Source organism: Hippoglossus stenolepis, chromosome 13, assembly GCF_022539355.2.
Source record: "Hippoglossus stenolepis isolate QCI-W04-F060 chromosome 13, HSTE1.2, whole genome shotgun sequence".
In the NCBI taxonomy this organism is placed as follows: domain Eukaryota; kingdom Metazoa; phylum Chordata; class Actinopteri; order Pleuronectiformes; family Pleuronectidae; genus Hippoglossus; species Hippoglossus stenolepis.
In genome coordinates this window covers 276,323-290,846 of record NC_061495.1, presented here as the reverse complement: position 1 = coordinate 290,846, position 14,524 = coordinate 276,323, and the positions used below count along the sequence as shown (strand labels likewise).

The following is a 14,524-nucleotide window of genomic DNA, read 5'->3' as shown; positions in this document are numbered from 1 at the left end:
TCAGTTTTAAGACTAATGGTGTGACCTTCCTCCAGAGTCTGAGTGTCTGTGACATTCAAAGACTGCATGATTTTCCAGTAATCCTCTCTCTGGACTAGCGCCCTCTGCTGTTTCATGTCAGCAGAGAAAGGCGTCTCCTTCGGGAGCTGCATGGGCTGAGAGGAGACAGTCAGGATGTTGGGAGGTCTGGGCTCTGTGCGATGCAGTGACTGATCCCTGTTCACTTTCAAATCCAGTTCTTTGTGATACGATGCTGTGATCTCTCGTTTCTCCTCTGAGGTAGCTGCATGCCTTCTACTCTTTTCTTTTTTCGGTATCGCCACCTGTTGGTCAGGTTTAGTGATAGTAAGTATGCCTTCTTTTGGTAAGACTGATAAAGAATTAACGGACTGAAGGTATTTTGTTTGTGGTATCTCTTTCTTTGGCTGAATTGATGTGGCGTCCATCTTTGTTGTAAAGTCTGAGGTTGTCTCACAAACAACAGTCCTCTGCTCTTCTTGAGTCACTGAATGCACCAGAGTCGGACTCGTCCTTGTCGCTCCCTGCTCTGCCACAGGCTTCTTGCTGCTGAACCTGCCCTCAGACTGTAAAACATTCTGGTCACTGATAACCTGCAGGTTCAGGAGTCTCTCGCCCTCTCGCTCAGGCTGCACACAAACAGATGAATCTATACCTGGCACATGTCCGACCTGTTCAGCCCGGAGTTTGTATTTCTCTTCAGCAGCTATAGCTGACTTATACACTACGTCTTCACATGGAATGATGCTCTCTTGCTCTGGTCTATGAATGTTTAATTCCTGCTCTTTCGATAAAGTCACTGTAGTTTCACTCACTGGAGCGATGACTGGTCTATGCTGCTCTTTCTCAATGACAGGTTTGGTAGCCGAGCCTAAAGCTGGTAAAGGCTCAGAGTGCCTCTCAGTGATCGGCAGTTGCCCTGTGGACTGAGCCGAGTATAAAACTTTTACCCCCTCTGTGATTCTAAAGCTCTTCTCTTCCTCTGGTCTTTGCACCACACCTGACCTTTCATTGAGGAAGGGTAGAGTGGACTGGATTTGGGGACCACTAACAAACTGCCTGGGCTCAGTGGAGGTCTTCATATGTTCTGGAGCCCGGTCCATCAAGACCTCAGCTCTCACTGTGGTGAGCGGGAGAACCTCTTCAGATGTAGCCGACATGAGTTTCGACGGCTGCTCTTTGGCTAACTCAAGTTCGAGTAGCTCAGGGCTGAGAATCCTCTCCGAGTGCTGCTCAGTGATCTTTTGTCTCTCGTGCACTGAAGACAAGAACGTGGCCAGATGAAGCTGTCTCATAGGAACAGCTGAGACCTGAGGAGGACAAGTAGGAGCCAAACAAACCCTCTCCTGTACTTCATGAGACTGCAACACTGCTGCCTGCTGGGGGAGCTGCTCTCGATGAAGAGTGGCAGCCGAGATGTCAAGCTCTCTTAGCGTTCCCACCTCTTCGCTGGGAATAATCTGCCGGTCGTCAGTACTAATGGTGTAAATCATCTGATCAGACCGGCTTCTCTCCTGCTGTAACCTGGATCCTGTGGTTTGTTCCGTCATGGATATTTTCAAACCTTTAGTTTTCATCACTATCGACGTCTCGTCCTGAACCTTCTCCCTGAAAACCAGCAGCTTGGCAGAACAAGACTCCTCCCCATATTTGTTGGAGGCCTTACAGGTGTAGAAGCCACTGTGTTCTTGTTTGATGCTCTTAATATTAATGAAACCTGTCCCATCTGGATTGTTCACAATGATACAGAACCCACTGGGCTGAATGTGGATGCTGCCTTTGAGCCACTGAACCTCAGGGAGTGGATCTCCGGTCACAGCGTACCTAAAGAAGACCTCACCTCCCTCACACAACTCAACACACTCCATTGTTTGAATGAACTTTGGGGGTTTCCCAGTTGTTCCAGCAGCTTTTTCCTCTTGTTCTTGTTTCATCAGCTGAACATGCAGGTAAGATGTGCAAGTGGATTGACCAAATCTATTGCTGACTGTACATGAGTACTCTCCTTCAAACTCCCTCTGAACTTTGTCAATGACCAAACTGAACTCATCTTGCTCGCGAATGAACGTGTACACTGATGAACTGGTTATCGTCTGCCCGTTGTGGAACCACTGGATCGTGGGTTTCGGGAAACCAGACACTTTGACAGAAAACACAGCACTTTCTCCGACAGTCACAACTGTCGGAGAAAGTTTGCTGATGAAAACTGGCTTTTCTTTTTTCTTCTCCAACGAGCTTAGGAAACGTTTAGACTCTGGTTTGAGTTCAAGTGTTCTGGTTTTGTCTGGAACCTTGAGGCCGGTGAAGAACGACTGCTGTGTTTCCTCTTCCACTGTGACGGTGGAGCTAGAGAAAGCTGAGTGAAATAATCACAGTTTAAAATGAAGTGAGAGACTAAAAACACGAGTCATCCTTATTCTGGATGCTATGAGCCAATTTCCCAAACATGCTGCCAAGTCTTTAGATTTATATAAGAAAAAAATTATTAGGAATTCACCAATAAAGACCATTGATATGACTTAAAGCCCTGAAAACTATTCACAGGCAGAGCTTGATTTTGGGAAATTAGCTTCTGTCGTGTAAAGAATATGCACTTAAAATAAAAAACATTCATAGATACAAACAAATAAACAAGAAAAACATGAATTTCTTACCATCACAACCTGAGCACAATTTAAAGAAAACACATTCTGAATAAAAACTGGGAGACAATGGCCAAACATTCCTGCTGATATTTACCTTTTATTTCCTCCACGACCTGAATCACAGGTTCCTTCTCCACTGCAGTGACTGTAAAGACACAGACGGTGACAAATTAAAAACTGAACTGAACATTAACTCTCATATGGAGCAAGACAGTTAGAGTCAGTGACAGGTCGTGCATCCATATCATCATTTGTTTGGCTGCTGTCCTCTAACTGATGCTCATGCTTTCTGTCGGCCTTTAGTGAGCAGCACCTCTGGCTTCTGGAGAAATGCTCAGTGATATAAGTGTCCCTCTCTCTTTATCGCTGTCGGTGGTTTAGTCGGTAAAGCAAAGGTCATCGACCTCCTCTAAACACTGAGGTTAAGACCCTGTTGAAGAAGTGATGCCTGGTTGAAGGCGTGTGCGTCTGTTGGCTGTGTGGGTGGGAAGCAGTGTGGATGAGTGGTGGGCCAAACAGAGCCCGATCGAGCATAAAGACCAAAGCATGCAGATGCCAACCTTTCATCACTGTGCTGCTCTCAGCATCCCCAGCTGAGCTGACAGTTTTGCAAGTGTGAGATTCCCCGTGTCCGGATCTCACATTGTTAACATTTACAGAGCACAGGGGGTCGTCGTGTTTCAGAGAGAAAGACACAGAATCCTCAAAATTCAACCGGTTGTAAAGCCACGTGAAAAACGGAGTGGGAACCCCCTTCATAACACATAACAAGGAGCCGCAGTGTCTGTTTCTGCTCAGCAGCTCAGGGGGGAGTTTGACCAGGAATTCGGGGCCTCGCTCGTCATGAGGCAGAACATCAGGGAAATACAGGTGGCTGATGAAACTGTACGGTCTCTGGGAAGATGGAGGCAATGATCCCAGCTTCTCCAGCGCCTCCTTCTTGTCTTGCTCAGGGGGATCTCTAAGAGTCTCCCTGTCTGCCTGAGACACTTTGCGTACAGAATCTGTAGGGATGGGGGTTTCTGCTGTGAGATTTGCTTCTTTAGCTGGGTGAGAATAAAGTTAGGGAGAGTAATTAGGGGTCAGACTATTAAGCTCTAAACTCTAAACACTAAAGGGGGTTAGTAGGATGGAGGATGAGGTTAGTGAAGGCAAAGCTGGCGACAGTAGGAAGAGGACAAACGAGTTTAAGAATCTTGTTATCCGATTACACTGAAGGTTACAGGCTGAGAGGAAAAATATAAATCATGGGGGCAGCAGGAAGAGCAGCGGCGGGGTGGGATGGACCAGATGGTAACAGACTGAATGAAAAAAAAGATTAACCACCTTCAACAGTGAGCCGGGCAGAGGAGCTGTTCTGGCCATGTTGGTTGGTGGCGGTGCAGCGGTACATGCCCTGGTCCGCCACACCAACACCCTGGATGACCAGGGACAATGAGCCCCTGCTCTCAGAGCTCCTCACCCGCTCCATGTCAACCAGGCTCTGGCCATTATGATGCCATACCACCCCGGTGAAGGGCTGCCCGTCGAACGTGCAGCTGAACTCGGCCATCTCGCCGTTTTTCACCCGGACGTCGCTCATCTCCATCAGCAGTTTGGGGCTGGCTGAGAGTTTGATATCAAAGCTGCTCTCGGAGCTCGTCTCTGAGCTCATGCTCTCCATCTGAATCTCAACCGTCCTCCAAGACACGGAGGAACTCTGAGAGACCATCTGAGTAAACTCAACACTGTGGGCTGTTTGTCCCACGGACACAGAGCTGAAACTCTGAGCCTCCAGCCTCTCACTTAGCTTAGCATCAGCCCCAGCACTCCTCACACTAGCTACGGCTTTTTCATCTGGGCAGTAAGAAAGAGTAGAAGAATTAGGTCAACACATGATTCTGGAGACTCCTGCACGTTACTTGTGTCACATCTTGTTTGCAGGTGGAGCGTTGAGGATCAGTGGAGTGGACAGTGGCTGGTTTCCGCTGTCAATCATGCAAGTTTGACTGGAGCCAAAATGTACTATCGCAAAAAAAAATCTAGGGCTCGTGTGCGGGGAAACCCGTCAAGTTATATTTCCACAGCTCGGTTGTGAGCATGCTGCATTCCTCTGAAATAAAGATCCACATGACATAAAGACGTTCCTACTGTTAAGAATCATGACGGAAGAGAAGACGTCATGCAACACATCAGATTATCACCCGTTCACAGATGAACTCAGATACAGAGCAGACGACAAACAGATTTGTCTTGCATGACAACACCGACAGAAAGTTTAGTTTAAAATCTGAAAGTTTGAGGAGGCTGAGCAGATAAAGTGTCATCACTGCAGCGCTGGTTGCACAAAGGTCTTGTTGTGTGTAGAGATATGATTCTCAGTTTTAAAACGAACACTCACTGTATATAACAATAATTCATAAATGAGCTCGGTTAAATGACTCAATGACAGTGTTTCCTGTTTCCTGTCGTAACCTGCGTCTCAGTGGACGCTAGTGTCATCTTGTTAGCGACCAGTGTTAGTGGACATTAATAACAACAAGCTGCTAGAACTCATGGCAGCTCCACTGAAATCCAAGAATGTTTTGTTATTGTTGCTAAAACAAATTAATTTGGAGTGAATTTTCCAACTTGCTTGTTTTGACAGAGCGGCTAACAGTTTCCCTCTGATTTTAGTGTTTGTGCTAAGCTAGGCTAACATATCCCAGACCTGTCTCTGTACTGGACACACAGAGGTTAAACTGATGTCCATCTTAAATGTTCTTTTAATATACAATTTGATTGCTCGTTAGCTAGCTCATGTTAGCCTCCTTGTTAACCGAGCTAACAAACTGTAGCAGTTAAGCATGTTAAATCATTGTAAATGTTATAATGTTATTACGTTGTCACTGCTGACCACTAACATGACTGTTCATCCTTGGTTTCTTCAGGATTGACAGAGCTAACAGTTTGTGCTAAGCTAGGATAAACAGATGAAGCTGATATTATTAATTAATCTGAAACATTTGACAGTCATTTAGGTTATTTACCTAAACTCTCTGTGCGACCAGCAGGAGGCGATCTCTGCATGCAGCTTGAAGGACACATGCTTGAAACCTCGCCACTCCCCCCTGCTGAATAAACGTGATTTGTCCAATAGATTTTTGAGTTTATTATTTTAGTATGAATCATGCTATGGACGTTTTCTCCGTTAGCTTTGTCAGCTTCAGGCCCGGAGGAAGGAGTAGTTACAGACAGAGATGATGTGATTGATCAAGTCAATAATCATTGAAATTAACTGACTGATCTTAAGAACTAAACATGTTAGTACGCTACCAGCCAATCGTGCTGCAAGAGAACTTTAGATGTAGTTTCTAACGTTGCAGAGGATCTTTGTCTCAAGAAGTAAACATCATCCCTGCTGGTGTCAGTTTGACTGAAGCACACGGAGCGTGTGAAGGTCCGACAGTAACAGTTTCACCTGAACGTTACATGAACACCTGACAAACTCACCATCGATATTCAAAGATGCCTCACATGTGACCATTCCTGTAGAGTTTGTGGCGACACATGAGTACTTTCCTTCGTGGTCGTGGAGAACTCTGGAAATGTCCAACTGGCAGGTGTCGCCATAATGAGACATCCTGAAGATGTCTGAGTGTCTGAGCTCTCTGTTGTTACAGAACCATGAAATCTGCAGATCTGGAAACAGCATTCGTTCACTTAAAAACATGATCTCAATTTATATCCACTTCACTGAACAGAACACATGATCATAAACAAAATGTATTAAAACTCTATTAAAACATGATAATGTAACATGTTTACACCACAGACTTCTTCAAATATCTCCGATATGAACACTGCCATCTTGTGGGGATGAAATCATTTGCAGTCTGTGCAGTAGTGATCGTGGATTGGCGCCATGGTATCGAGGTCCAATCATGAGTCAGTCTTAGCTGTCAATCATGACGTCTCAGTCAGTTTTTATATCATCAAATTAACGAATTAAAGGTTAACTAAAAATAAGGTTTAAAACCTATACTTCAGCCAGCCACCAGGTGGAGATCAAGACACTTCGGTTTCACTTTTGGGAACCCTCATGTCTTCCATCTTTATTTACAGTCTGTGGTCTGTACATGTGTATCATTGCAGTTTAGAAAAATAAGATCCAGAAGGGGGAGCTGTTGTCATTACCTTCCCCAGACACAGTGCACTGGAACTGGGCAGAGTGTCCCTCAGTGACCAGGACGTGTCTCAAGGGAGTGATGAGGACCGGAGCTGAGACCCGAGCCACCGTCTCCGTCACCTCAGGAACTAAATATGAAAAAAAAGATTACTAACAGCTCTGATCTGATCTAATCAATCATGTTATTGATCAAGTTTACAGACTCAAGATTCTCTGCTTTCATAAATTAAATTTTTTTAAAGACACAAATTTAAGGAGACTTTTTTCATTCTTTATGTTTTCTCAATGTCCAGGTCTAATGTTGAATGAAATTTCAACACCAGCTCAGCTGCTGTGAAACTGTACGACAACACACACGTACAATTTAAATTCTCAATCCTGATGAGAACAAAGGTTCCAGCAGCTCGATGCGTCACTCGGATCATTTACCTTCAACAGTGAGAAGAGCCGAGCTCGTGGCCTCTCCATAGTCGTTCCTGGCCTCGCAGCTGTAGGGCGTGGCGTCCTGGGGGAAAACTTCCAGCAGCAGCAGCGTGTGCTCGTCTCCGTCATGGAGGAACTTGCAGTTTTCGCTGATTGACAGAGCCTGAGAGTCCTTGTACCAGGACACCTGAGGCGCAGGGAGGCCGCTCACCTGCACCGAGAAGCGAACCGATCTACCGGACATCACGGTCTGGGGCTGCACGTGGCGGACGATCGCCGGAGGCTCCGGCACTGAAGACAGAAAAGTGACAAACGTTTTCCACAAGTGATAATACAAAGTACCTGAAACTGTCACTGTGGTCTGATTATGAAAATAAATACAGTTAACTTTCATTTCTTGTCACATTTATCACCTTCATATATACAGAGCAAAAGAAAAAAGATGTAGTTGTATTCTCTGTGTCATGTTAGATGGTGAATATTAAACTTTAGTAAAGTTTCATAAATAATAAAATCCTTGATGTTTTGTCTCACACATGATCGTCAGTATCAAAAATATAAAGATATATGAAGATCTCAAAAAGTAGTGTAAGAAACTGAGAACTTTTATATGGTGATAAAACTTGTATCTTCATCCTCTAAATGTTTCATCATCATCTGGTTATTTTTTATAAAATTAGCATAAATATATTCAGTTTGATGCTGAACTCACAACCTAATGTGAGAAAACAGCTGGTAAAGCTAATGCTAGCTATGTAGCGGTAGTAAAAACTTAGATATAGTCTCTTTAATACAAAGTTTCATACATAATAATGTGTATTGGACCACACACACACACACACACACACACACACACACACACACACACACACACACACACACACAAACAGTCAGGTCTTTAACCCTTGGGTTTAATCTCATATTCACGTATCATATGTTCAAGCAGGTTGAGTTGTGACGGCAGCTCAGAGTTCTTACGTTTGACGTGGAGGTTCATGGTGCTCTTGTTTTTCCCGGCTAAGAAGGTGTACTCGCCGGCGTCGCTCCTATACGTCTCAGCGATGGTGAGGCGGTGCAGCCTCCTGATGGTGGCGTAGCTGAACCTCTCCTCCACTGAGAACTGGATCTCCACACCGTTCCTCATCCAGCGACCGTCCACATCGTCCTCATTCACCTCGAACTCAAAGGTCGCTCGGAGTTTCTCAATCACCTGAAAACACAGGTGGAGGTGAACACCTGGAATTTCAATTCTGAATAAATCTGCTCCAGAACATTTTCATTTCAGCAGAATTAACGATTTAAAATATTTTTTTATTTTTTCTCATGAATTCAGAAAATTTAAGAAAAACATTTTGAATTAGTAATAGTTAATCTTCTCAAAAGTAATTTATGTGAGAAATCTCACCTGATAATTTTCAAGTCAAGAAAAATCTTCAACCAAACAATGGAAAATGGAAAATGGAAAAACAATGTCACCCACATTTGAGTGTGGATAACTGAGCTGGTCCATGTGGGTCTCTACCGGGTTTGGACAAATGGTTCGGTCACATGGGGTGTGCCAGCTACTTGACTTTTTACGCTGCACTTGTCTGTTATAGGCAAAAGCATCGTGCTCTAGTGTCGATACATATGTGGACTCACTGTGATGTTTCTGCTCGCAGGCTCGGAGATTTTGACATCTCGTCCCTCAACCACCAGGTGCCCCTTGGACATACTGGATCCTGCCACGGCGGTGTATTCTCCGGCGTCAGACAGGCGGACTGACGGCAGAACCAGACGGTGCAGGAACTTATCTGAGGTCATTTTATATCTGCAACAAACAGAGCAACATGAGAAGGTTTATTTCATGATATAGGTTTTGTTGGTGGTTTTACCTGCTGAATATTAGCAACTACCTGTCAGACATCTCCAGCTCCTGACTGTCTTTCATCCACATCACCTGGATGTTTGGTTCAGAAAGTTCACATTCAAACGTCGCCCTCTTCTTCTCTGTGATCTTTAGGTCCTTCAGATGTTTGGTGAACTCAACCACACGAGCTGCAATGGAAACAAACACCAGGACTGACGTAAGAAACCTGCATAAATGTGAGCTTCAACATCCAACTCCTGTTCTCTACGACAAGGTAGATTCTTCACAAGGTTATAAAGGTTCTACTCGACTTTATGAGGTGCTCATGGTCATGTTCTCTGAGATTTTACAAGTCCTTTAAGTGGTTCAGAACGCTTTAATGGTGGTTGCAGATGTCCTAGGGGAGACTCTAAGGTTCCTTTAAGAGTTTCTTGTGGTGATTATTTTGAGGCTCCAATTGCTCACTCAGGGGGTGGATTAGAAAAATCACAGATGTTAAAGTGAGATAAAAAATGTCTTACCCTCAACATAAAGTTTGGCTGTGGTCACTGCAGAACCAGCCATGAAGGTGTATTCAGCACTGTCTCCAAAATGGACGTTCCTGATGCACAGAGTGTGCGTGAGCTGTCGACAACGAGCCTGGCATCTGTCTGTGGACCGGATCTCCACACCGTTCTTCAGCCATTTGTACGCAATTTCCTCGTAGTTAATGTTTACTTCAAATGTGACAGAGTCTTTCTCCTGAGCGTTCAGGTTCTGCAACATCGTCGCGATCACAATCGCTGGAAAACAACAGAAGTGACAGTAAGTTCCCCAACACTTTATTGGGATTGTTATCTATCTAATTTTCATTTATTTGAAGATCTCAGCCCTTAATCAACACCTTAAATTCGGATTTATTCATTTGAAATATTCCACAAACCCACAAACCAGGTAAGTGTTATTAATGTGTTTTGATTTATGTAAAAAATATTGTACAAATTTACATTTTCTGTCTTTAACAAATTCATTTTAATGTAAAACCAGGTTTGAACACAAATGAAGCAACTTAGTAAGGAAAGGAAAGTAAAGAAATTAATATATGGTTAATATTGGGGAACAGAGGAAAGACAGACAACCCTTAGAAGTTTAGTGTTTTACATTAATGGACAAATTAAAGTTACTGTTGTGTTTTCAAAGGTGAATTAATGGTTTATCAGTTAATGATAAACATTAATAAAATAAATCAACCTAAAGTTGTTTGAACAACTTTAGGTTGATTTATGTAGAAATTAATTGAGATATTTGAGGGTCACAGGTCAAATGAGTGAAGACTAAACTTTAGAACTCACGGCTGACGGTGAGCGTGGCGGAGACTCGATCGTTGCCACAGATGAAGGTGTACTCTGCAGAGTCGTCCCTGCTGGTGTTCATGATCTTCAGCTGGTGAAGTTTCCCTTGAACCACGATCCTGAACTTCTCGCTCATCTCGATCTCCACACCGCCCTTCAGCCACGTGGACGGGACGTTGAAGTGAGAAACCTCACACTCGAACGTGGCCACCTGAGTCTCTGGCACCTCCACGCTCTTCATGGGTTTGGTGACTTTCAGAGCTGAGAGAAAATGTCAGAATATTTAATACCAATTCGGACATACAGCTTGTTTAAGATATCAGCACGATGAAAAAAGAACTGTTCAAGTTGTCACACAAAATTTAACTTGGATTCAATTGAAACCTAAATAAATGTGAGATGGTTCCTTATTTTCTAAGATTTTATGTTTCCAGCATTAAGGTCATTATCGAGGTCGTCCATTATCATCTGAAAATCCTTAAAAAAAATCACCCTTATAAACATTTTAAATCACCTACAGGCCTGAATGCTGGTTTTCATGTGCCAATGAAAGTGTAATAACTTCTGTGGTAACAAGCTTCAAATGAAATGAGCAGGTTAACATCAGCCAAGTGTAAATAAGATCCAACACTGTGTAACCACTGCTGAATCTTCTTGAATAAAAACAATGTGGCTGTGTCAACATCCTCGATCCCAACTTTAAATCAACTGAAAAACCTCAGGTAACAGTTCAAGGTAATCGTTCTTCATAAACTTGGTGATGATACTAACACTCGACGATGAGGCGCGCGCTGCACTGCATGTGTCCAACCACGGCGGTGTACTCTCCCTCTTTGCTGTTGTCAACATCGTGGACAATCAGTTTGTGTGTCTTCTTCTCAGAGAGCATCCCATAGTGCTCGTTCGGCCTCAGCTCCATTTTGTTGAACATCCATTTGACCGGAATGTCATCCTCGGAGATGCCGACCTCGAATATAGCGCTCGCACCCAACAGGGAAGTCACATCCTTTGGCTTCTTTAGGATCTTTATTGCTGTTGGAAAGTATTTTACAGTTTGTTGTGTAACTGAACTTCTTTACTTTGTTTAATTTGTAATTAATCATTCAGAATGTGATGAATCAGTGGTTTCTTACATTCAACGTTCAGTCTGGCATTTGCAGACAGTTTTCCCAGTTTAAAGGAGTAAACAGACTCATCGTGTGTGGTGCAGTTATTGATCTTCAGGGTGTGGACGGTGCCTTCGATACTGATCTCGTATTTGTTGCTGGGCTTGATCTCAACACCGTTCTTGATCCACTGTGCTCCCCTCACATCTTCGTGGGTGAGCTCCAGGATGAAAATAGCGTCTTGAGTCTGGACCACGTTCTGGTTCTTCAGGGTCTTCTTTACCTTCACAGCTGTGGAGACAAACATCATGATTAATTATTGGTTTTGGAGCTTTCTATGTTTATGGATCTCAGCCTAAGGGCTGTGATGCTCTCCTTCATGAAGCTGGACTTACCCTCAACTTTCAGGGTGGCGGAGGTCTTGGAGGTGGCGACCTGATAGGTGTACTCTCCGATGTCGGTTGCTTTGGTGATGATGATGACGAGGCGTCGGACAGTGCCATTCACCTCGCTCTCAACGTTCTCGTTGAAGTCAACGGACTGGCCGTCTTTCAGCCACTTGCCCTCAGCAGCAGGGTTGGCGACCTCACACTCCAGCACGGCAGTCTGGGAGTCAGCCACCACCAGATCACGTAGAGGCTTCTTGATAGCGCCACCTTGTGATGGTTGATGTTTGGTTAAGTCAACAGGATATTGGGATATAAAGCAGCTCTGGTGTTGATCAATAATCTTAGAAAACTCTGTAACCTACCTGTCACAGTGAGAGAGGCACTGCACATCTTCTCACCGGCTGCAAACATGTACTCGCCCTCCTCGTCCTTCATGGCATTCATGACAGTCAGGGTGTGGCGCTTGTTTTTGGATTCCATCTTGTAATTGGCGCCTGCTTTGAGTGGCTGCCTCTTGAAGGTCCAGAAGGCATCTATACCCGGGTGAGATACCTCGACCTCGAAGATGACGTTCTCAGACTCGGAGCATTCCTTGTTTTTCATCGGGGTCACAATCTGGACAGCTGTTTAGATGAAACAAGACGTGAGACAGTCAATGAATTATCAACAACTTTTCATATTCACATCAATAAAAATTGTTTAATTGTTGTTAAATGTCCAGCAGATGGAACCTTTGATTCAGTAGCAGCTTCACATTCCAGTTTGGATGAAGCTCGTGTAACTTACTCTGAACAGTAAATCTGCAGCTGGTATCAGCTCGGCCAACCACCAGTTTGTAGTGTCCTTCATCAGAAGCGTACGTCCTGTTGATGACCAGACGCTGCTTGGCTCCTTTCGCCACCATCTGGATTCGGCCGCTGGGTGTCAGCAGTTTGTCGTTGTGGAACCATTTGACTGAGCTGATGTCCTGAGCGGAGATCTTGGCCTCCAGAACGGCTTTGGTGCCCTCAATGGCATTTGTGTCCTTTAGTGGTATCAGCACTCCGATAGCTGCAAAGAACATTCAAGTGTTTTGTTGTTTTATTGAGAAGAAAGAAATTCTTTTAAAAAATAACAGGATTTTGAGGGGACTCACTCTGAATGATCAGCTTTGCAGAGGTTGAGATCTCCTGAGCGGGAACAACGAAGGAGTATGTTCCAAAGTCGCTCTTGTTGGTGTCTTCAAACAAGAGTCTGTGGGTCTGTCTGTCGATAACAATGTGGACTCGGTTTGAGGCTGTGACAGGCTGCCCGTTCTTCATCCAGGTTCCTTCAACATTCTCCTGGGAGAACTTGACCTCCATCTGTGCAATGTCGCCCTCGCAGACCGTCAGGTCAGTCAAAGGCTGCATGAGGGTCACTGGGCGCACTGAAACATCAAGACAAACCCGTCAGGCACCGGATACATCCAGAATAACACTCCTTAAAGACTAACTGTTTTTAACCTTTACATCATGAGTTAGCTCATGAAACGTTATTAGGGCTCATCCTCTGGCGAGCAAGAAAAAACTCAATCTGTTCATGGTTTTAACTATTTTTGTAAATCAATGAGAAAATGCCAGGAAAGGAAACAACAGGTAAGTACAGAAGGAAATATAAATCTTTGGGGTTTATTCTCTGGAGAACACAAACCTCTATGACAAATCTCATTTGTTACTACGAAACTTACATTTCATCTTGAGTGAGGCGCTCGTCTTGAACTCCCTCACTTTGAAGGAATAAGTTCCTTGGTCCTCCTTCTTGACGTCTTTGACAGACAGGGTGTGTCTTCCACGACGGGAGGACATGACGTATTTACTTCCGGGAGACAACAGCTTTTGTCCGAAAAACCAGCTTCCTTCCACATCCTCGCGTGACACGAGACACTCAAACTCTCCGGAGTATGTCTCCGGCACCTCTGTACTCTCGAGTTGCTTCAAGATCTCCAGAGGGGCTCCTGGTTACGACATGACAGAGACAGGACATCAACATCTACAGTCAGACACTTGGATACAGTGGTAAAAGAAACTCATGTTGCATCAGGGAGCAGATCCAGTTTCTCCACTTGCAAACATACATATTTCATAAGCTAAGACTTTACAGTGGATCCGCCCAATCAAAGTAAACATTGTATGTAAACCTCAACTAATTTGATAGATTTTGCTAAGAAATCTTAATATTTTAAACAGATTATATTCAACCAATTTAAACCAATGTTCAGATATAGTTACATGTGCTCCCTTGTCCTTCATCTCTCAATAAAACTGTACCACTGAGGTATCGTCCTCTTTAATGAAAGACAACCCACCTTCCACGTTAAGCTTTGCAGTCGTCCTGACGTCTTCGTCAATAACAACACAGGAATATTCTGCATCGTCCCTCATGTCGATCGTCAGCACAGACAGGAAGTGAACCTTTCTGTCAGAGTGCATCCTGTACTTGTCTCCAGAGAAGATCTCCACATTATTCTTCATCCATTTGACCTTGAAGAATGGCTCGTTGGTCTCACATTCAAAGGTTGCCATGGTGTCCTTCTCCTTGGCACTAATTTCCTCCAGTTTCTGTGTAAATGTGATGACTTGCTTTGCTGCAAAAAGG

The 14,524-nt window shown here is 44.1% G+C and overlaps 3 protein-coding genes across 57 annotated transcripts in view; all 3 read right to left on the bottom strand.

Moving 5' to 3' along the window:
• The window catches only part of LOC118120114 (abl interactor 2-like), an 882,953-nt gene that overhangs the window by 610,154 nt on the left and 258,275 nt on the right, over nucleotides 1-14,524 (bottom strand). The window lies entirely within an intron of this gene.
• Nucleotides 1-14,524, bottom strand: part of ttn.1 (titin, tandem duplicate 1) — a 161,173-nt gene that overhangs the window by 129,089 nt on the left and 17,560 nt on the right. For all 50 annotated transcript variants that reach the window (XM_035174322.2, XM_035174331.2, XM_035174332.2 and 47 more), the window contains 17 exons: nucleotides 14,235-14,513; nucleotides 13,617-13,883; nucleotides 13,044-13,316; nucleotides 12,695-12,958; nucleotides 12,271-12,531; nucleotides 11,915-12,175; nucleotides 11,547-11,810; nucleotides 11,185-11,445; nucleotides 10,414-10,674; nucleotides 9,604-9,864; nucleotides 9,129-9,270; nucleotides 8,875-9,043; nucleotides 8,212-8,443; nucleotides 7,240-7,524; nucleotides 6,819-6,938; nucleotides 6,135-6,323; nucleotides 2,758-2,808 (listed from right to left, as the gene is read on the bottom strand). In XM_035174322.2, coding sequence (XP_035030213.2) covers nucleotides 2,758-2,808; nucleotides 6,135-6,323; nucleotides 6,819-6,938; nucleotides 7,240-7,524; nucleotides 8,212-8,443; nucleotides 8,875-9,043; nucleotides 9,129-9,270; nucleotides 9,604-9,864; nucleotides 10,414-10,674; nucleotides 11,185-11,445; nucleotides 11,547-11,810; nucleotides 11,915-12,175; nucleotides 12,271-12,531; nucleotides 12,695-12,958; nucleotides 13,044-13,316; nucleotides 13,617-13,883; nucleotides 14,235-14,513 — 3,840 coding nt within the window. The remainder of the gene's footprint in view (nucleotides 1-2,757; nucleotides 2,809-6,134; nucleotides 6,324-6,818; nucleotides 6,939-7,239; nucleotides 7,525-8,211; nucleotides 8,444-8,874; nucleotides 9,044-9,128; nucleotides 9,271-9,603; nucleotides 9,865-10,413; nucleotides 10,675-11,184; nucleotides 11,446-11,546; nucleotides 11,811-11,914; nucleotides 12,176-12,270; nucleotides 12,532-12,694; nucleotides 12,959-13,043; nucleotides 13,317-13,616; nucleotides 13,884-14,234; nucleotides 14,514-14,524) is intronic.
• LOC118119908 (myosin light chain kinase, smooth muscle-like) lies at nucleotides 2,816-6,128 on the bottom strand. Its single transcript, XM_035174385.2, has 2 exons — nucleotides 3,990-6,128; nucleotides 2,816-3,709 (listed from the first exon to the last, which is right to left on the bottom strand). The coding sequence occupies exons 1-2, from the start codon at nucleotides 4,372-4,374 to the stop codon at nucleotides 3,060-3,062; spliced, it is 1,035 nt and encodes a 344-aa protein (XP_035030276.1). The 5' UTR covers nucleotides 4,375-6,128; the 3' UTR covers nucleotides 2,816-3,059.